The sequence below is a fragment of the Macrobrachium nipponense genome, chromosome 6 (genome assembly GCF_015104395.2).
Source record: "Macrobrachium nipponense isolate FS-2020 chromosome 6, ASM1510439v2, whole genome shotgun sequence".
Taxonomy (NCBI): domain Eukaryota; kingdom Metazoa; phylum Arthropoda; class Malacostraca; order Decapoda; family Palaemonidae; genus Macrobrachium; species Macrobrachium nipponense.
The window spans coordinates 131,583,762-131,605,850 of record NC_061108.1 but is presented as its reverse complement, the minus strand read 5'-3'; the positions used below and the strand labels follow the sequence as shown (position 1 = coordinate 131,605,850).

Genomic DNA, 22,089 nt, shown 5'->3' with positions numbered 1-22,089 from the left:
AGTGCATGGTGATCACTGGTCTTGGTTCAAATAATTCATGTACTATATACATAAAACTAAAACCAATTACGTAGAGGATAAAGGTGGTATGGCCAAAGAACATGTTTACTAAATATACACCGTATAATGCATCATCCCTGCTTAAAAAGTTGAATCATAAATTCTCTATATGTACTGTCAATTCCATTAAATATTGGTCAATCCTGATCAACTGAAAGGTTAAAAGTTGCAATTATGCATTTGAAATGCTGACCAGTTACAGAAAATGGCAGCTGGTATCAACAGGTTACGCTTACCAAATGACAACCAGAATTTGACGAGCAAAAAATGCAAACTTCAAAGACTTTCTATTTCAGAACTGAAAAACTTACACATATCCTTGCATCCTGTTTTACATCATTAATCCCTGTTACCAGACACCACTCCCAAACAATGTTCTTTCTTCTACCAATTTACTAATTTATAATTGTATCTTTCTAATTACCTACAAAACTTGTTAACTAATAAGAGTAATTCACTAAATGAATACCAATAAAACTAGCATTTTTTGTGATAAAAAACAGTGAATGATCAAACTCCTTAACAATATGACAGGGTGAAATGCATACACTGATGCATGTGTCAAAAAAGGTACATCATCATCAAAAAATGACAATTTGTCGAAAATTGCATTTTCCTAACTATACAAACCTGAGGTCCTTTTAACAATAGGAAGTAGCTAAGCGGAAGTAGCTAAGCGGCAGCTGGAACGGTCCGTAAGCTTCGAACAAGGGGAGAACGGTAGTTAACTGCTTGTCCGACAGTCGCGCGCCGCGCGACTGGGAGGTAAACAAATCACTTTTGCTTTTGGCCCATGCAAAATACGCAGAGTGAGGGGTGGCATGAGGAGGACTATATGTAAGGACCTCAGGTTTGTATAGTTAGGAAAAATGCAATTTTCGACAAATTGTCATTTGTTCCGATACGTAATACAAACCATCGGTCCTTTAACAATAGGAAGACTCACTTCTTGGTGGGAGGAATCTGAGTCTTTTGATGAACAGACTGGTGTTCGTCCATCCCTGGAATGCCTCCCTGGTCGTAAGAGCGAGGGAGGGATCCAAGCCTCTGTCCGATTGATCGGGGTGTGCACCGCAGGATCAATGGTCAGACCTCTGGGCCGTACTAAGAGAGAGGCAAGCGTATCTCTTCGTACCAGCAAGCAAGAACTTGTTCCTGTTTGCAAGAGGCAACATAAAGTATGGGTTGTCTCAAGCTGGCATCCACTTCCTCCCCCTTGTTGGAGGAAGTGGTGGATATACGCTCCTATCCCTAGTGAAAGGGATAGGATGGGGCTCTGTTGAGTAGCTCACCTGCATATTGTCCTTATCCAGCAGGGTGACGACCGTGTCCCTCTAACCACAGGTAGGGGAAGGGGAAGAAAAAGATGGGAAGAGGAGCCAGTCACACTCTCATTCACCATCCATTCTTACGGTCACACCAGGACTCGATGCTGTTCAGCCTGCGAGGGTCTGGGTTCGCTACACAACGTGTTGAGCAGCCACCACGGGTCCCAAGGCGGAAAAAGATCCAAGGACCTGTGGGCAATATCCCGAAGGTAGAAGGAAGGGCATGTGGTCTGGTTGGACCAGACCCCTGCCTTCAGTACCTGCGCCAAGGAGAAGTTCTTGCGGACAAGGCAGACTCCTTCGCATCGAAGGCGGTGAAGTCCATTAGGGAGGGGATTGTGAACGACTCGAACCAATCGTCAGGGACCGAAGGGGTCTGAGTCTTCGCTACGAAGTTCGGTACGAAATCGAGCGTCACGGATCCCCATCCCCTGGGTGCCTGACTTCGCAGGAGAAGTCATGCAGTTCCTCAGAGGAAAAGAAGGAAATAGTCGCATGACCTATCCCTCTTCTCTACTTCGGTGATGTCCAGTACCCAACTGGTCTGTCCGTTAGCAACGAAGTCTCTCGCATCCTCCTATCCCCATGCAGCGAAGTTCTCGGTAGTGGATAGGACACCGACACTCCATTGGTGGGTGTCAATGGTATGGGTACTGTGACAAGCTATTAAAACGAAGTAATGGTTGCTGTGTAACAACCGAACTAAGTCAACAGCGTAATTCGTAACTGACTCGGGCGCTCTGACAGCTGCCGACCGACTGCGTTCGGTATGGAGGCTAGTTGTCAAAGCATCCGAGTAAGTCACGTGACCTTCGCCTTTAAAGGGTTATGCCGAGAGACCAAACCAATGATGTATTTGTTTGTCACCATTGCCGGACAGCGAGGTGATGATTCTCTTAAGGCATGTACCCAACAGGCGAAAGTCAATTGCCTTCTAGAGACCTAGGTCCCTGGAAGGTAAAACATCTCATGTTTGTTGAATCTCAGCTAAGGAGAAACAACACTATGTACCGTTGAAGACGAAGGTAGATATTGAATGCAACCTACGTCTTCACATATGAATCGAGAGAAGGATCTCAAGATTCATAACCTGTGCTTACAAATGACTGAAAACGCTACCCGACTATTTCATTGCTGTCCGGTGAGAGTCGTAGTTTGCAATGAAAGCGGGGCGTTCTTCGGTAATGAAAACACAGGTGAAAGCCGCCTGAAGAACTGCTTCTCATGGGCTGAACATTTGGAGTAGAGCTGTCAGGTCGGAGAGTAGGCAGATGTCTTCTGACACATCTTGTAATTCGGGTTGAACAATGAACAATTGTACACCTACGAATACGAGATATTTTGAAGACAAACTCAGATGTCTGCAAAATCATTCGCATTATCGCAGTGCGATGCAGCGGGAGACTTGTACAGACTTCTGTTACCGTGCGGTAAACAGAAAGATGAAAGAGTCCAAAGGAGAAAATCATAAATACCAGACGTTTTCATATATTATTCAATATACTTATATATTCAAGAAAATTACCATATAAAGACTCTGTTGAAAATTCTGCAATGCGAAGGCGATGGAATCTAGCGTCACCGCAGTAGATGGTCCTTCATTATTGCGAGAATCCCCGTTAATCAGAGACCTAAGTCCATGATTGTTAGGCAGAGATACGGTTCGGTAGTCAATCAAGCAGGGGAGAGAGAGACATACATGACCGTGAATCTCGGAGGCCCAGCTGATACTGAGCTGCTTATATCAGGCAGTTCAATACGCAGTGGTTGAGCCTGCTGACTCGTCATCCTGAGTTGCCAGGTAATCCATTATTCCACGAAGGAATGCGTTCGGCTAGAACTACCGAGCATAAAAGATATGCTCGGGCAATTATATTTAGGCGAAACGAATTTCGGTAAATATAAAAGTTGAAATGGTGTTGTCGTGACAAAACCATAAGTATATAAAATTGAAACTGAAAACTCCTGGGAGGTTGCAGGCAACCCCGAGTTGCAGTTCAATTATAATACTTCTCGTCTAAGTCGCAATCCGTAGAATAACTAGGTATGCGCCTACCCCTCGACAATTCAACTGCTTAGCAGAATCAGGTCGCGAGGTTAATATACGTAGTATATTTGTAGGATTCTGAACAACGATCTCCATCCTAAATTCTTTCCTTCAAGAAAACAAAATAAGGATTGGAGATCGACCACCTTCGTTCTCTATCAAAGAGAGTGAGGGAGAAGTCTTCCTCGAAGGAAAGCTTCAATGGTGAACAGAATACTAAGACGATAGTTCAAGCCAAACTGGATATTCCCGTCCGATCTCCTCTATTCCAGGTTGGTCGCCTACTGTGAGATAGTTTCTTTCAGCAGCAGTCTTCTTCACAATGCTAGAAATTCCAGGAATTCGAGCATAGGCGAGGTTCCCGATTATCGTGTAACATATCGGGGATTCTCGTCTCGCTCACTTTGGACCGTGGTCTCGCGTAAGTGTTTGAAGATCGTAAAAAACTCGAACACTCTGAATGCGCTAGAAATTCCGTAGAATTCTAAAAAAAGCAGTCTGCGAAACCCCCACCGAATTCGTCAAACGATATCGGCTGGTGGTCCTCTCGATTCCCGTGAAAATCGAGAATGGAGCAGGATTCCTCCTCAACGACCGGGGCTTACGTCAGGTAGGACCCGAAGGTCCCCCCCGGTAGCGCAGTCCCGAACGTGGGATCCTACAAAGAAATCTCTGTAGGATCCTTCCCCTTTCCCTCGTAGCCGTAAGGAGAGAGGGAATGGGGAAGGAATTGGATACTCGCTTCGCCTTCCCAGTGGAACTAGCAGTTGGAGAAGAGTAGGAGCAGCCATCGCCTTGCGGCGATGGCCTCTCGAGTCTGGGAAAACGTATCGTCAGGAGAAAAACGTTTTCCCGCGGAGGGTTACGAACTCTCACTGTAGGTAAGGGTCTGCCGCCACTGTGAACGTCGTCTGGGTGGGGCTGATCGACACCTGACAGGAGAGAGCCGATACCGTCCTCCGACTCATTCCAGTCCTCGTCGAGGTCGAAACCTCTCAGGAGGACCGAAGGAGTATTTAAATACGGTGTCCGAAGACACGTAGAAAACGCCGCTGTCGCAGTAGAGGAGGTGGAAGTAGCTGATCGACCGGCCAGAACTGAGAGAGCCTTCTTGTCCGGAGACGAGACACTGGTTCGAGACAGAATCGGCAAGCTCCGATCGCGGCAGACCCACCGTCGGTTTGGGTTCCCTCTCGGGCCCCAAAACGACTCGAGCAGAGACGTGGGCTCTGCTGGTGGGAGCGGCAATCCTTCCGCAGGGTCATTATGCTGACGAATCAGCTTATGACTTCTGCAAATTCCTCTGTATCTCGGGAGTAACCGCGTCTTGCGGAGTAGGACCGTCCCAGTCCCCTCCAACAAGAACAGATCCCTAGATACTCCTCCTTCAGAAGGAGGAAGAGCGGCAGACCCCTGACGGTCGCCTCCAGCTAATTGCGCGTATGTCCTGGTCGGTCCTAGAACCGTGCCTGGTCCATACGGCGTCATAGCGGGGTCGCGAGCGGCGCACCTCTCGCGATCACTCATAGGTACCTCGCTCCTCCCGGCGTAGCCCGAGGAGGTTGAAGGTACAGGAGAGGCAGACCTGACGCTCCCCCCTAGCTCGCTGGCAGGACCAGCGTGCTTGGAGGGCTGCTGCTGATCGTCAACCCGCGGTGGCGATCGAGCAGCATGCCTAGCCTTGCCGCTCGCCTGAGGCGAGAGGCTGGCTGAGAACGTCGACGCTGATCTCTAGCGTCAGGCGAGCTGTTGCTGGTTACCGTCTCCGCCCGGTCCCGATGGGAGCGGCGTCAGGTGACCTGCTAGGCTCGCTGTCACGGTGAGACCGGCGAGCGTCCTCTCGGCGCGTCGAGCCGCTGGTACCAGCCGTGGCTGGTACCGACGGCCGCGGGGACCCCTTCCTCGCCTCAACCCGTTATGGGAGAGGCAGACCTGACGCTCCCCCCTCGGCTCGCTGCTGGCAGGACCAGCGTGCGTGGAGGGCTCTGCTGATCGTCAACCCGCGGTGACGGTCGAGCAGCAGGCCTAGCCTTTACCGCTCGCCTGGGGCGATTGGCTCGGCTGAGAACGTCGAGACCGATCTCTAGCGTCAGGCGAGCTGCCGCTGGTCACCGTCTCCGCCCGGTCCCATCGGGAGCGGCGGACGGGTGACCTGCTAGGCTCTGTGTCGCGTCGAGACCGGCCAGCGTCCTCTCGCGCGTCGAGTCGCTGGTACCAGCCGTGGCTGGTACCGGCGGCCGCGGGGACTCCTTCCTCGCCTCAACCCGTGGCTGATCAGCGACCGTCACGTTAGCCCGAGCAGCCAGTTGATCGCTGCGAGAGCGTCCACTGGCCTGGCGAGAGTCGTGTGCACGACTCTCGCCAGTCTTCTGCTCCGCGCCGCTGTCTTGACGGCGAGCGAGCTCGGGCGTCAAAACTTTGGCTGGACGGTCTTCTTGGAAGAGCGTCCACTCGGTGCTTCTCGCGAACGAGAAGCGGCCGAGACGGAACCTGGTTTAGCGGCAGACCCGCTAGCACCAGGTGAGGACGCACCAGCCGAGGCTGGTGCCCTCTGGTCCCCGTCGACTTCTTCTTTGCAGAAGAAGCGACGGGCCCCGTTCCCGAAGGAACAGGAGGACCAGCAGAAGAGCTCCCAGCTCGCCTGAGCGAGCCGGGCCCTTAGAAGATCCCGAAGGAGTCTTCTTAGGGGGGAAGGAGGCAACCTTCTTCTTCTTCGGCTGTTTGGCCTTAGAAGTCGAAGGGGAAGGTCTTCTTCGCCAGGCTCCGCAGGACAGACGTCAGGTCTTCCATCCAGGAGGGAGCCGGGGCAGTTGCCGAAGCAACAGGGCCCGACTGCACCTGTCCGGAAAGACCTGAGACTGTGACAGCATCACCAACAGCAGGAACAACAGGAACAGGTCCAGGAACCGCAGGAACATCTGAAAGTGAATGAGCAGCAGGCACCTGATCTGAAAGGGAATGAGCGGCTGGGACAGCAACAGGTACGGCAGGCACGGCAGGTACCACAGGAGAGACAGGCGTCCTGTCGGCAGCTACCGTCATCCTCGGCACTGGCGGCAGGTCCAGGGGCGGGGGGTACTCGTTTGGGCAGCGGCAGTCCGGGGTCGGCAATACAAAGAACCCAGGTGGCGGTGGGGCACCGTCCTGATTGGCACGGCAGGAATTGGTTCTGGATTGCAGCCGTGGGTGTTACCGACATGACATGTGGTGTGTACACCAGGTGCGGTGACATCTCATATGCTGGTGTCGAGATTGGTTGTTGTAGTGGTTACCGTATCATGAGAGACCACTGCCGACCCCGCCAACCGCTGAATCAACCCCTGCAGTCCCCAGCGACTCTCACACCTGTCCCAGGTCGTTCCTCGCTGTATGGCAAACCTGCGGCCAAGCAAACCTAGTAGGGTTAATTAGAGGGGCTTCCTCGCGCCTGGGGGGAGAGAACCCCACCCAGAGCGGACGGAAGACCCCGAGTACAACTGGACGTCCGTTACCAAAGGAGTCACTGGACTTCCGATGACTTCTTGTGTCCTCGTACAGCACCCACTGCGCCTCTGACGAATGCATACACGTTACACAGGGCTCGTTGCGGGAGCACTCTCGCCCCCGACAACGAGTACAACCTCGTGAGGATCTACATCTACATTCAAGGTCGTCTCCCACGGATGTAGCACCTGCGGTAACATAGATAGATTAGTAAGAGGGGTTCCCTCACGCACGGGGGAAGACATGCCCCACCCGAACGCAAGGAAGCCCCCACATACAAAATACAATGAAGAAGCTGAGCGGGGGGCAGGAAGGAAGACGAAGAATCGGCTACCAACTTCCTGGCAGACCTTCGCTTCCCCACCCCCGCACAGCAGTGAAAAGTAATATGAAAATGAAACAGAATACTGCCCTTGCGATTCACTTCATAGAACTTAAAGGAGAAAAGATCAATTCCGGGTAAGAACGGAAACTTGATCAATAATATGATGCTATCAAAAATATATATGAAAATGAAACAGAATACTGCACTTGCGATTTCATTTCACATAAAAAATCGTAAGGATCAATTCCCGGGTAAGAACGAAAATTGATCCAGATTAAATTCATGCAACCAATAAATGAAAATGAAAAGAATATTGCAATTGCGAATCCACTTTCATTGCATTCTATATACAAAATTAAAAGTTCGTGCCGAGCGCACTCACACTCTCGGTAACGAACGCACAGGGCAAAAATATAATGAAAAAAGTACTTACATTTTTCAATTACACCCTTCCGCCCAAATACATGACTCGGCGCGAGCGCGCCCGCCCTCGGCACCGAGACATAATTCAAGGGTTCATAATAAGTAATGAAAATGAAACAGTGTACTTACAGTTTCATTTCCAAGTCAAAACAAACCATTAGTAGAAACACAATATAAACAAAGCATACGACGATGAAGCGGGCAGAGAGCGATGACGAACACGTCCTTCACACCCGCGGCCGAAAGCAAAAGTGATTTGTTTACCTCCCAGTCGCAGCGGCGCGCGACTGTCGGACAAGCAGTTAACTACCGTTCTCCCCTTCGTTCAGCTTACGACCGTTCCAGCTGCCGCTTAGCTACTTCCGCTTAGCTACTTCCTATTGTTAAAGGACCGATGGTTTGTATTACGTATCGGAACAATGTTATTGTTATAATACAATTAAGTTTGTTCATACTTACCTGGCAGATATATATAGCTGTATTTTCTGACGTCCGACAGAATTTCAAAAACTCGCGGCACACGTAGTGGGCGGCCAGGTGGTAGTAACCATTCCCGCCGCTGGGGAGGCGGATATCAGGAACCATTCCCATTTTCTATTCATATTTTATTCATGACCTTGTCTCCTGAGGGGAGGAGGGTGGGCACTCTAATTATATAGATCTGCAGGTAAGTATGAACAAACTTAATTGTATTATAACAATAACATTTTGTTCATGAAACTTACCTGTCAGATATATATATAGCTGAATCCCACCTTCGGATGGTGGGCAGAGACAGAATAGGATTTTTAGGAAACTTGATTTAAGTAAAAGATTTACTTCTTGGTTCCTTACCTGTTAGCAAAGTAGACTCTGTGATTACTGTCACTTAAGCCTGCTTCTGCTTTTTATCAGAGTTGCCAGCCAGGTGTAGACCTGTAGTGCTGGTGCACTCTGGATGCTCTGTCAACGGGGACATGACCTCAATGTGACAAGACCATCTAGCCAAACATATGGGAGTAACACAGCAACCGACCACCACCTGACCAACTAACCAAAAAAACCCTGACAGTTAAACTAAAGAATGGGAGATTTCCACAGAAGATCTCACCATCAACCAAAAACACAATAATAAAACTAACCTAAACTAAGCTAAGGGATAGGGAGAGAGCTACCTTCAGCCCCCAAAACTGTGTCTGCCGAAATGTAAGGCCCCAAAGAACTACAGTTCTCGTAAATCGTTCTCACATCCCGGAGGTAATGTGAGGCGAATACGGAATTGCTCCTCCAAAAGGTGCTATCAAGGATATCTTTGATAGACATATTCCTTTGGAAGGCAAGAGAAGTTAGCTACGGCTCTGACTTCGTGAGCTTTCATTTAAAGAGGCTCAAATCAGTCTTCTGGCAAGATGAATGAGCCTCTTTAATGACGTCCATCAAGAAGAAAGCCACAGCATTCTTCGACCGCCAAATCTGGTCTCTTCACCGAGCACCAGAGATTACCTGAGGGACCTCTTATCTCTAGTTCTATTAACATAGAACTTGAGAGCCCTGACAATGGGCACAGGGCTCTCTCTGGTTCTTGACCCACGAGACCCGACATACCTTTGATTTCAAAGCTCCTCGGCCAAGGATTAGACGGGGTCTCATTTTTTGCCAAGAAAGACGGGCTCAACGAGCAGACAGCGTTGTCCCCCTTGAAGCCCACTAGGCTACTGAACGCTTGGATTTCACTAACTCTCTTCGCCGTCGCCAGAGAAGCTAGGAAAAGCGCTTTCCTCGTCAAGTCCCGTAGAGAAGCTTCGTGGAGAGGCTCAAAGACTTAACATTAGATGTTTCAGAACCACATCGAGATTCCATGGGAGGGTGGTCTTGCTGTGGAATCTTGGAGGTTTCGAACGACCTTAAAGAGATCGTGTAGATCCTTATTGTCGGAGAGGTCCAGTCCTCTGTGCCGAAAAACGGCAGACAACATACTCCTATAACCTTTAATTATAGGAAAACTGCCAATTTCCTGCACATTTCTTAAATAGAGCAAGAAATCTGCTATCTGGTTCACAGAGGTCCGTGGAAGAGGAAATTCCTTCCTTTTTGCACCATGCCCTGAAGGAGGCCCACTTAGATGGTAGACAGCTCTTGAGAGGCTCTTCGAGCATTAGCGATTGCTCTCGCAGCTGCCTTCGAAAAGCCTCTCGCTCTGGCCAACTTTTCGATAGTCTGAACGCAGTCAGAGCCAGAGCGGAGAGGTTTTGGTGATACCTTTTGAAGTGAGGCTGTCTGAGTAGATCTCTCCTCCAGGGCAACGTTCTTGGGAAGTCCACAAGGAAAGTCATGACCTCTGTGAACCACTCTCTTGCTGGCCACATCGGGGCAATCAGAGTCAACCTTGTCCCTTCTGAAGCTGCGAACTTCCTCATGACTTCCCCCATGATCTTGAATGGGGGAAAGGCGTAAAGATCTAGGTCTGTCAGCTCCAGAGCAACGCGTCCACCGCAATTGCCCTGGATCCAGAAACCGGGGAGCAATACAGAGGAAGCCTCTTCGTCCTCGACGTAGCGAACAGGTCGACTAGAGGACGTCCCCACAGTCTCCATAATTGCTGACAGACTTCTTGGTGCAAGGTCCACTCTGTTGGCAGAATTTGATTTCGACGGCTGAGAAGGTCCGCCCTGACATTCTGTACCCCTGCCAAGAATCTCGTCAGGATCTTGATCTGCCTTGCGTCTGCCCATAGCAGAACTTCCCTCGCAAGGAGAAAAAGGGATCTGGAGTGAGTTCCTCCCTGATTCTTTAGATATGCAAGGGCTGTGGTACTGTCTGAGTTGACTTGAATGACCTTGCTGACACTTTGTCTTCGAAGAACTGCAGCGACAGGAGATCGCTGCCATTGTTCCTTTACATTGATGTGCCAGGCTACCTGTTCCCCTCTCCAGGAGCCTGACACTTCCTCCCCCCCTAGTGTTTGCTCCCCAACCGGAAATGGAAGCGTCTGAGAACAACACTAGGTCGGGGCTCAGAAGATTTAGGGAGAAGCCCTCTCGCAACTTCTGAGGGTCGAGCCACCATCTTAAGTGGTCTTTCACTTGTTTGAGATCCTTAGGATCACATTCAGGTCTCCTTTCGACTTCCATTCTTCCGCAAGGAAAAATTGAAGAGGCCTGAGGTGCATTCTTCCCAACGAGACAAACTTTTCCAGCGAGGAAATGGTGCCCAGCAGACTCATCCACTCCCTCGCCGAACAAGCTTCTCTAACCCTAGGAATTGGCTGCGACTTTCTCTAAACCCAGCTGCTGACGTTCCTGGGATGGAAAAAACGCCCGAAAAAGCCACTGAATCCATCTGAATCCCCAGATACGCGATGGACTGTGTCGGGGTCAGATGCGACTTTCGGAGTTGACCAAAAAGACCCAGGGACTTTGCTAGGGCTAACGTCGACTGAAGGTCCTCCAGACATTTTCGTCTCGACGACGCTCCGATCAGCCAATCGTCGAGGTAGAGGGATATCCTGATCCCTTGAATGCAAGGAGCCACTTCGCTTACATTTCCTCATTATAACTGTAAAAACCATCGGGCCGAGCCGAGACCGAAACAAAGGGCTCTGAATTGCCAAACCCTGTTTGCCTAAGACGAATCTCAGGTACTTCCTTGAAAGAGGGTGGACGGGGACGTGAAAAGTAGCGTCATGCAGGTCCAGAGACACCATCCAGTCGCCAGGTCTCAAGGCTCCTAGCACCGACTGAGGCGTCTCCATTTTTAACTTTTTCTTCTCCACAAAAAGATTGAGCCTGCTCACATCCAGGACTGGGCGCCAACCCGACGACTGCTTCGGCACCAGGAAAATCCTGTTGTAGAAGCCCGGTGACCCCAGGTCCAAGACTTGCTCCACCGCTCTTTTTTCGACCATCTGGTCTAAAAGATCGAAAAGGATACTTTTCTTCTCTCCCTGATAAGTCAGAGAGAGGTCTCTGGGAGTTGATGTTAAAGGAGGAGGATGTAAAAAGGGGATCTTGTACCCTGCTCTACGATCTTGAGAGTCCAAGGGTCGCCCCTCTCTGCCTCCATGCCTCCGCAAAGAACTTCAGCCTGGCCCCGACTGGCGTCTGAAGGACAAGATCTTCATTTGGTGGATTTTGGCTTAAATGAAGCTCTTCCTCTCGAAAAACCTCTCCCTCGAGGAGCTGCTCTCGAGGGGGGTGCCCCGCGAAAGGGTTTGACTTTCTTCAGGGGTTTAACGAATGAAGATGTGGAAGGAACTGCTGGGCGTCTTGAAGACTGTGCCAATAGGTCCTGGGTCGCCTTCTCCTGCAAACTCATTGCAAGATCCTTTACCATAGCCTGGGGGAAGAGATGGTCCGAAAGAGGCGCAAAGAGCAATTCCGCTTTCTGAGCGGGAGAAACCGACTTAGCGGTAAAATTACATAGAAGAGCTCTTTTCTTCAGGAAAGCTGTTCCAAAATGAGAACCAGCTCTTCCGAAACCATCCCTGACGGCCTTGTCCATACACGACAACACGCTGGACAGCTCCCCCAGACTGAGAGAATCAGGGCTTCTAGACTGAAGGTCCAAAACTCCCAAGCACCAGTCTAAGAAATTAAAGACACCCAAAGTGCGCAGCAGTCCCTTCAAGTGGTGGTCCATCTCCACAGGAGTCCAGGACACCTTTGCAGAAGATAAGAGGGACCTCCTCTGAGCGTCCACTAAACTGGAGAAGTCCCCAAGAGCGGACAAAGGAACCTTTACCCCCACGTCCTCCTTGGTTTCATACCAAATTCCTCCTTTCCCGGAGAGTCTAGAGGGAGGAAGGGCGAAAGTGGTCTTGCCCTGGTCCTTCCTTCGAGACATAAAATCTTGTAGCTTCTTGAAAGCCCTCTTGGTCGAAAGCGACGTCTTCATTTCGACAAACTCAGGAGTCTTGACTGACTTAGAAGACGAAAGTTGAGAGGGAGGAGACCTAGGGGCTGCCGGCTGAAACTTATCCCCGAAGGACGAACTTAACAGCCGCACAAGAACCTTATAGTCTGAGACAGCCGAAGCTACAGGAGGTTCTTCTTCGACTGAACTCGCTGGACTACTAAGTTCCCCTTCTTCTCTAAGAGGAACTGGAGAACGTCCATCCGGAGAGGGCGTACGTCCAGCAGGCTTAGGCCTGAACAAAGACTTCCGCTGATTGGAAGTCACTGCTTCAGGTACGGACTCGCCCTTACGACGATCCTTTGAAGGACGGACATCCTGTGAACGTAGAGCGTCCTTTGAAGCAACGGGAACTGTCTTACTAGACACGTCCCTACGAGAGGAAGCACGGGCTTCCTCACGAGAGGCGCCAAAAGCGTCCTGCTTAGCCAAGCAAGCGTCCTGCTGAGCGTCCTCAAAAGCGTCCTGCCTCGTCCGAAAAGCGTCCTGCTTCGAACGGCGAGCGTCCTCAAAAGCGTCCTGCCAAGCGTCCTCAAAAGCGCCCTGCCGAGAGCGCAAAGCGTCCTGCTTCGAACGGCGAGCATCCTGCCGAGCGTCCTCCAAAGCGTGTGCGAAAGATCTACTCGGAGAACGAGAACGGTGACGATCCGGAGGCGGAGAGAGAGACGAACGAGACGAGAGAGAATGAGACTGCTTCGTCCTCTTGACGGGCAGCCTGACGTCCTTTCTCCGCTTAGGCTCGACTGCTGCTGGGCGAGTCCTTTGAGCCATGAGAGACGAAATCTGGTCCTGAAGGGACAAAAGGATATTCTTCGTAGGTGACGAAGAAGAAGAAGGGGCAGGACTGACCCTGCGAGAAGGCGAGGGGCGAGGGGACGCCTCCTTCCTTCTCGCAGGTACAGCTACCTGCATCTCAGGGGAACACGCCTGTGCGCGCAACCCAACGTCCTCGTCGGTTGAGACTCTACCTCTCTTCTGAGGAGGGAAAAAAGCGTCATAACGCGTCCCACTGAAGAAAGCGGTGACATAGGACGTGAAGCGTCCTCAAAACGAAAAGTCCTTTTCAACGGATGCGAGTCTCTCCGAGCGCTCCACCCCTTGCGCGGGGAGGACGCTTCGGAGGACAAAAAGCAATCCTTCAGGACGCGCGCTCGTGCGCGCTCCTTGGCAGCCTGGGACTTAGCAACAAGGCCTGCCGAAGGGACACCAGATCGGTGGGGAGCCCCCGTAACCCTCTTGCGGCTTTCGACATACTCACTCCCTGAGTCCTGGGAGTCCGATAGAGGTCTAGGCCTAGAGACATTATGGGCCGATCTGACGCCCCCTCCACAACACTAGGGGCACTATCACAAAACTTTCACAGGGCCAGTTTCTAAGGCCAACACTTTGTCGATTCAAGAGCGCGAATAGACTCGAGAATCAGAGAAAGGGCGTTACCTTCTCCAGACACAGCAATAGGGCCCGAAGGCAACAAAACAGGATTAGGTTGAACAAAATCTACCGGTGTTAGGAGGAGAAATATTACATTCCTTACCTTTTGTAGAACTGCTCTTGGAGGAAGACCTCCTGACTCTATCGCGCTCCAATTTACGCCGATAGGTCACATACATCTTCCATTTATCATCTGACAAATCCTTGCATTCATTGCACCGATCATCAACCAAGCAAACATGCCCCCTGCATTCCATACAAACTGTGTGAGGATCAACTGAAGGTTTAAGAAGCCTCACCTTACATTCACTCCTCTCACACACTCTGAAACTCCCTGTACTTGATCCCGACATCATGTACACAGAAAAGCCCATCCAAAATAAAAAACCAATCCACTATTACGCGTGCCAATCCAAAAAATCCAGAAGTCGATACCAAAAGTCAATCCAGATAATTTAAAGCGAGATAATCCAAAAATCCTAGACGGAGGTACTGCAAACAGTTGTTTCCAGCACTGGCGACAGAAAAAATATGAATAGAAAATGGGAATGGTTCCTGATATCCGCCTCCCAGCGGCGGGAATGGGTACTACCACCTGGCCGCCCACTACGTGTGCCGCGAGTTTTGAAATTCTGTCGGACGTCAGAAAATACAGCTATATATATATCTGACAGGTAAGTTTCATGAACAAAAAAACTATTACATACTTGACTTCTGTTGTGAGTGAACTGAAGAAGTTACAATTAATTAATGCATATGATTCAAATTAAAATAGTACAGGGTCTCAAAACTATTGAATAAGTCATATGTATGTATATTGTAGAGGCACATTTTTAATAAATTCAGGAAATCTAACTTTTATATAGCCTATATAGATATACTATATATATACACATACATATATATCAAATATACCTTCAGTGCAACAGCAACTAGATAGCAGGCGTTAAGCCTCTAGTACTGTTAGACTATATTAGTCCCAGCATCCAATGCAAATCCTTACGAGAGTATTTCAGCTAAAATAATGCCTAGAAAAAAGACAACTGGAATACATGTACATATAGTGTGTTTTACTATCAAGAGAGCACTTCATTTAAGCATTTTGTTAATAATCCTGAATAAAGTTCCTAGGGCTAAATCTAATAAATTCGAATTATGTATACTATAACTACAGAATTCAAATTTCTCCTGAATTTCAAAGGGATTAATCGAACAAATAGTCATACTGGTTAATTTCAACTCCTGTAAAATACAAAATATGCCAGTTATCTCTCTAAAATATTTGATTTAGTGAAGCCCTACAGAACAATACCAACAAAGTTATCCCTGCAATTTCATTTCATACCTAGCTGTAAGCACATACATAGTAATATTGAAAAGAGTAACAAGATGCTAATATCTTGAAATATAAAACTACATTAATTAAAATTATGCAACTTAAGCTAAACCACCCTTTACCAAACACAAGATGCTGTAAAAATTTTGAAACATTACAGTTCAACACCTAAAATCAAATCTACAATACTGCAAAGCATGCAAGCTCTGATCAGAGAAATCTGATTGAAGCATACAAACAAGCACTAATTGCATTACATTGAAGCATACAAACAAGCACTAACTTTTAAATGCATGACAACAAATACACAGTCTAGTGAAGCTTTCTGCAACAAACACAAAACTTTAAAAACTGGGCACAATAACACTAAAAAGCTCATTTCTGTCAAAAGTTTAAATCATAAACATTTGTTAACACATATTTAAAACACTGCACCAAGTAAATTAATATATTACTATGCTAAGATTAAATTGTTAGGCACATCCTCCATTACATACATACAAGACTGGGTAATAAGATTAATATGAGACATCACTCTTCCTCAAGCTCAGCCACGAGTATCCCTGCTCTTACTTTTATCACAGTTAGGACTTAAACTACCATATGCAATCATGTCAGGAAAGAAGTTAAATTTTCCTATCCATTAGCAGTGAAATTATTACTGCACTTTCCTTGTGTTACACCTGCCACCTTGAGTTCTAAAACCCTTGGCCTGAGAGTAAAGTGCAAATGAACTTTTCTGAATTCTGAATATGTGATTTACAATAATAAAATAAAATTCATTAAGTCAAGTAGGTTACCTCTGAAGCTACTCAAACTTCACAATGTCTTAAAAATTGAATTTTTATATAATGCTTAAAACCTGTGGCTTTGTTGTGATCAACATTACTGAAGAGCATTTAAGCACAAGAAAAATCATAAAAGTGTGTAAAACAAAGGACAATATTTAACTGCACAATCTTCCCACATAGGCCATGGCTTTTTAACAGTTCTCCAAACCTTTGCAGTGTCATCGAGACAAATTTCTGTTGTGTCCCCATCACCAAGGAAAGTAGGCGAGTCATGCAAGGAAAGGTCAGTATCAGCAAGCTCCTGTGCAGCAACTGATGATTCAATAAGTACTTCACTAGTAGCAGGGACACTATCACTGGTGCTATTAGCAGGTGGTGGTGATTGATCAACAGATTCTGCAGTACCAACAACGTCATCAATACCAGTGACGTCAGTGGTACCAGCATCCTCTACGGGTGCATCAAAGCTACTCATGTTTGCAGACTCTACACAAGGTGCATCTACCAGCGTTGTATCAGGATCAGACGGCAGCTCCTGTGGGAGGTTCATGCCCAGATCAAGAAGAATGTCGTTGAAGGAGGAAAGTTGCGGAGAGGCAGTGGTACCAAGTACAGCATTAGAAGTAGATAAGGATATGGAGTCATTTATTGGTACAGAGGAAGAGCTTACAACAGGCTCAGGAACATCAATACTAATGGGAACAGGATTTGGAGGTGGAGAGGAAAAAATGCCTTGGGTATGTAAATTGTCTACATTATCATGGGTAAGACTATCAACTATTTTATGCTGAGGCTCTGAATCCTGTGAAAAAGGATCTTGAGGATCTAACCATGAGTTCTTCAAAGGTGAACTATGGGGTTCAGATGAATGTTCCTGTTCTGACATTAAGGACGGACCAAAATTGAAATCTAAACTGGAGTCTTCAACAATGGAGGGAGAGATAGTATCCTGCGGAAAAGTTGTCAACAAGGAAGAGAAAGGAGAAGCTAAGGCTGGAATCTCTTGAATATTAGTAGGGGAAATAAGAAGAGACAGGGGATCAGCGGAGGAGGAAGTTTCAGATGAGGAGGTGATATGTTCCTGTGCAGTGGTAAGGCTACCAGGGGAGGAAGAGGATGCAAGGTGTAAGAGAGCAGGATCTTGTGCTTCATAGCTGACCTGCTGCGTGCCTTCCCCCCCAGTGGGTGATTCCAGGGATACAGAGGAGAGACCACTCACAGGTGGTTCCCCAACAGACTCAAAAAGATCAGTGGGGTTACCAGCATGGGAGACACTGGGGGGGTCAGGGGTGGGGGAGGCAGCAGGCGAGGGAGATGTGAGGGGGTCGCCGAGTCCCTCTTGCCGCCTGGGTTCCTCGGGTGTAGTCAGCTCGCTCACGGGCGACTGTAACAACACGAGTGACAACTATTACCACTACCACGGCACATGCAGCCATTTCATGCATGTCAAGGCCACACCTAGTCAGTCCTATGATGCTACTTCAAAAATTCTACTACAAGATAATTTCTCCTAACACCAATAAATATCAGAAGTAACTCATATACAAATACAGTAATTTGCCTATTCAATGCTCATCAGCAATGTTCTTCTGTAACAACAACAACTAAAAGATAACAATCAACACCAACTTAATTAAACATGAGAAGTGAATAATTTCATCATATACAAATTAAAAACTGAGATTAACTATAACTTGCCCTACTTATACTTTTTTGTACTTAATGAAGTACATATTGTAAAGGATAACTATCATTTAAATTGTGTCCAAATAACAAAAGACTGGGCTCTTCGACATAACCATAAATAAAAAACAATGTCAAATTAATAATGAAATTATATTGTGACCTTGACATGCAACTTCTAGCAAATATAAACTGGCATGCTTCTTAAATTTCATCACTGCTATCTCAGTAATACAAATTCTTAATTTAAACAAACCGCAGCACAATAGGGCAGCTGCTATTTTAAATGTGATTGAAAACAAAAATGTATTTTAGTAGTAATCAGGATGCAATGTTAATGAGGTTTGTATATTTTGTTGAAGTGAAAAATACTGGATGAAATTGAAAGGATCTTTTCATAAACAAGGAAGGAGGCATAGACAACAGGAATTCAACACAAACAAGGTATAAGAAAACTAGATTGGCAAAGGGAGAAAGAAGTAATGTATCTGAAAATCAAGTTGAGCTTAATATGGGCAGTAAGAGAATAGATATCTTGAGAAAAAAGAACAGAGAATAGCCTTGCTTCATTAGATGAATGATAGTAAGTGACTGATTTTTTTTTGGGAAGAACGAGAAGGCCATAGTCTAATGAATGAGGGTTAGAATGCTTACCAAACAGATGGGTATTCTAGAGAAACTAAAAACACTGGGGAGCAAGATACAGGTGCTAAACTCCTAAGGATATAACACTTAAGTTTACAGTGCTTAGAAAACATTAATTTATGGCCTTAATCAATAATCGAGCATTACTGAGATAGCAACCATGAATGTGGTAATAATGAAAAATCAAGTAAAATAAACTCTTTATGAACAGCAAACAAATAATCAAAAGAAAACACTGAAAATTACCTTGAACTATCATGCATCAGAAGCTACTTTGAAAGAAACAAAATCTTTGCAAAGCTTAGCTCATATAGATCAAACTAAATACTTTACAGTATATATAAATATGATAGTGCTTAGACTTAATATAGTCACTTAATATGCATATAAACTTTAATTACTACATCTAGTACACATCATTAAAGGACATTCTTACCTGAGCAACAATACAAAAGAAAAATTATGAAGCCTAAAATTTACCATTATTTACCAAAAACAAAATGACTAACTCAAGTTTCATTTTGAAAAATGTCCTACTAAAGAGTAAGCAATACTCATTATGCACTGCCTGTCATAGCATTTATTAACATCTCTTAATTATAAAATAACCCTGATGGTATAAAAAAAAAAGGCCTAAAGTGTTTGTCACCAAACACACTACCTATATACATCAAATTCGCAAATACACCTTACGAATTGTCATAAACTTACTATAGTATCATCATGATTGTCATTTTAGCAGGAAACCTGTTGCAGACGACAATACTACTAGCACTACAGGACAGTACGTACTGTTTGAAAATTTCCTTAACCAAATAGCCCAATGATTCTTAGTTAATTACGTATGTAAATTTTCTTAGCAGAAAAGAACTTTCCTCTTTAAGATAGTGCAAAACCAATGATCATTACCAGAATGATCCTTAAGTTTTATATAGGCTGTAAACCCTATGGGTAAATATAAACCTACAGTCTCAGTTACTTCCCATACTTTTACAAAGCTTCATCAGCTGCAAGCCTAGTTACCTTTATTATTATTGTCCTAACACTTTTTTTTTTTAAGATACTTAACCAAACTTTCAAACTAACTTCTCCTCTCTTATTACTTTACCTCTAAAGGACCATTTCACTTCAAAACACTGTAATCCAAAAATTTGTAGTGATGTTAAATCTTTTGCGACATTTTCACATTTTCTTGTTAATTTATTCACATACAGATGTATGAAATACTAATCAGATAACCATCTAACATACACATTGACTTAATGGACATTCCTTGCCTTTAAAACAAAATAAAATTTAAATTCATGGAATAAGTAATTTACTTCTATGTCTTGAAATAAAGCTAATACGTACTGTACTATGACAATAATTATCCTCCAAAGTTCTCTATTTCGCACATCAATTCTGTTATCAAAAAATATTCTACTCCAGAATTTAGTTTGCCGATGGCCAAGTCCTATAATGAGCAACGCTATGAAAAATCAAAAGCATCACCTATACTACACAGCAGCTAAGTGTTTGGATACTGGAAAGGATGTCACACCTATCATTTGACGCAAAAAACTAAGCCTGGTTGTCTGTAATTTATTGTGGTTAAAGGCATCAATTAAAATGTATTGTTATTGCTTCCTCAAATCCCATCACTAAGACAGGCCAAATCTGTGGTCTTTGCATGTACCCAGACTCTACATACTTTTTTCAGGAACCTTAGGGTGCTACCTTTCATCAGCAAGTCTTCTATATTCTACAGCCCAGTTCATTTGTTTGCCAAGTCTTCCCAGTTCACTTTCATTGCTATCTGTATTGCCTTACCTCTTGTGAATTTGCTTGTCCCCAAAAGTTTTGCTGAATAAGATTCGTATTTTACTGTACAATTGTTATTTCATTTGCGGATTATTTCATTTACTGCTGGACTTTGTTTGCAATGAGTCTCAGCCACAAGTTGTCAATCTGTGGCTTAGCCTGATTAAGAATCTGGTAGATATACACCCTGATGCATCAACGGGATAATCTAGATTTGAAGGCCTTTCCAACACAAGATAAAATAAAGGACTTCCAAAATTTTTCTTTTGACGGGTCATAGCTTAGGTTACAGAATCAGAGGTCTTTCCACTTCAATTGCTTTCAGATGATGGGCTATTTCAGGCACTTGGAGCGCTAACCATATCTATTTCATTACGAAACTTGACATCATTTCATATAAGCAGAATGTAAACACTTATATAGTACAGTAGCTGCTTATAATATTTCTGAATAGTACCTTTTTATATGTGCTTAACACTGATGCTTCAAGAAAGTACGTACGCTAAATCAATGTAGATTATGAAGTGAAGAGCAAGCAAACAAAACAAAACAAAAATTCAAAAGATAGCTCAAGAGAATGGAACTATCAATGTTATCTAATCAGGGGCGTTTATGCTGGCGTATTACTGATAATCCAATAAAGGCGTATTATTATATTTTATAAAAAATACCAATCATACAGATTTCCCCAATACTGTACCTGAAAGCATTAAAATCTACCCATGGCAAAACCAATCAAAATAGGAGGCCTCTGCTTCCAGTGTACCTAGCCTGGCCCACTATGGACAGTAATGAAGGTGATTGCAACAATCCTTTGGTCACTGCCAGCAATACCTAAGCCTTGAACATCAAAATAGGTTGGTATAAAATATAAATGCGATGAACATTAACTACCAATAAAAAAGCAAATTAGGGCCCCCAATCCGAATATGTCCTACATGCAATGAAAACAAAGACTGCTTTATTAGATCGCTAACAATTATATCCATAGTTGTTACTAAACAACCCTGAACTTACTTGGTATGTACAAGCTCCTTCACTTACAAAATGTCAGCCCAAGTCAATGGAATGATGTAGGCCAGACAAGTTTGTCATACCAAATCTACTCCAGAGAATATCACCTGTTCTAATAACTGTATATTTGGTCATTATGTTTATACATCATGAGTAATACTGTGATGAGTTGACCAAACTGTATTGTACCAACATATCATCATCATCTTCATTCATTTTTGGAGGCATTACTTTTGGCCCTCTATGCATCCATTCACATTATTTATTGTTCAGGTTTTGTGTCAACTTACTTGGGTAGGTCTGGGTTGCATTTTATTCCAACGGTCCATTAAGCCCAATATATTTGCTGGCATCTGGGCTCCAGTGATTTTATCTGAGTATGCGACGCCATGTGCTTAGGTATGCTGTCTGCAGTGCACACCCTTTTCTTTTCTTTTGTGGTATTACAGTTTTTTGCACACTATTCTTTCTTGTTGGTTATTGAACAGTTTTTTCAATCTTTAAAAACAAAAAAAAGTATGGTAAACACAACAGGAATCTTATATTCGTAATCAATAAAGCATAATGATAACTGCTGCCTTGTTTAACATGCACAGACATATTCTTTCAGTAATGATTTAAAAAATAATCATAACTGAAAGCATTACTTTACTCGATTATTGGGACTGCAGTTTTGAACAAGCACTTGTTAATGTACTGATGTTACTATACTGATATAAAGTGTCATTATGAAAGCTACATTTCTTATATCGTAATGTCTCATTTTTAACGTGATGTCTCACTTTTAACAAAATCAATCTGTACTGTAATATGTAGACAGCCCTCAATTA

At 45.3% G+C, this 22,089-nt stretch overlaps 1 protein-coding gene across 1 annotated transcript in view; it reads right to left on the bottom strand.

Moving 5' to 3' along the window:
* The window catches only part of LOC135216229 (sorting nexin-2-like), a 131,412-nt gene that overhangs the window by 104,846 nt on the left and 4,477 nt on the right, over positions 1–22,089 (bottom strand). The window contains 2 exon segments of the mRNA XM_064251380.1: positions 16,323–16,649; positions 17,274–17,498. Of these exon segments, the coding sequence (XP_064107450.1) occupies positions 16,323–16,649; positions 17,274–17,498 (552 nt within the window).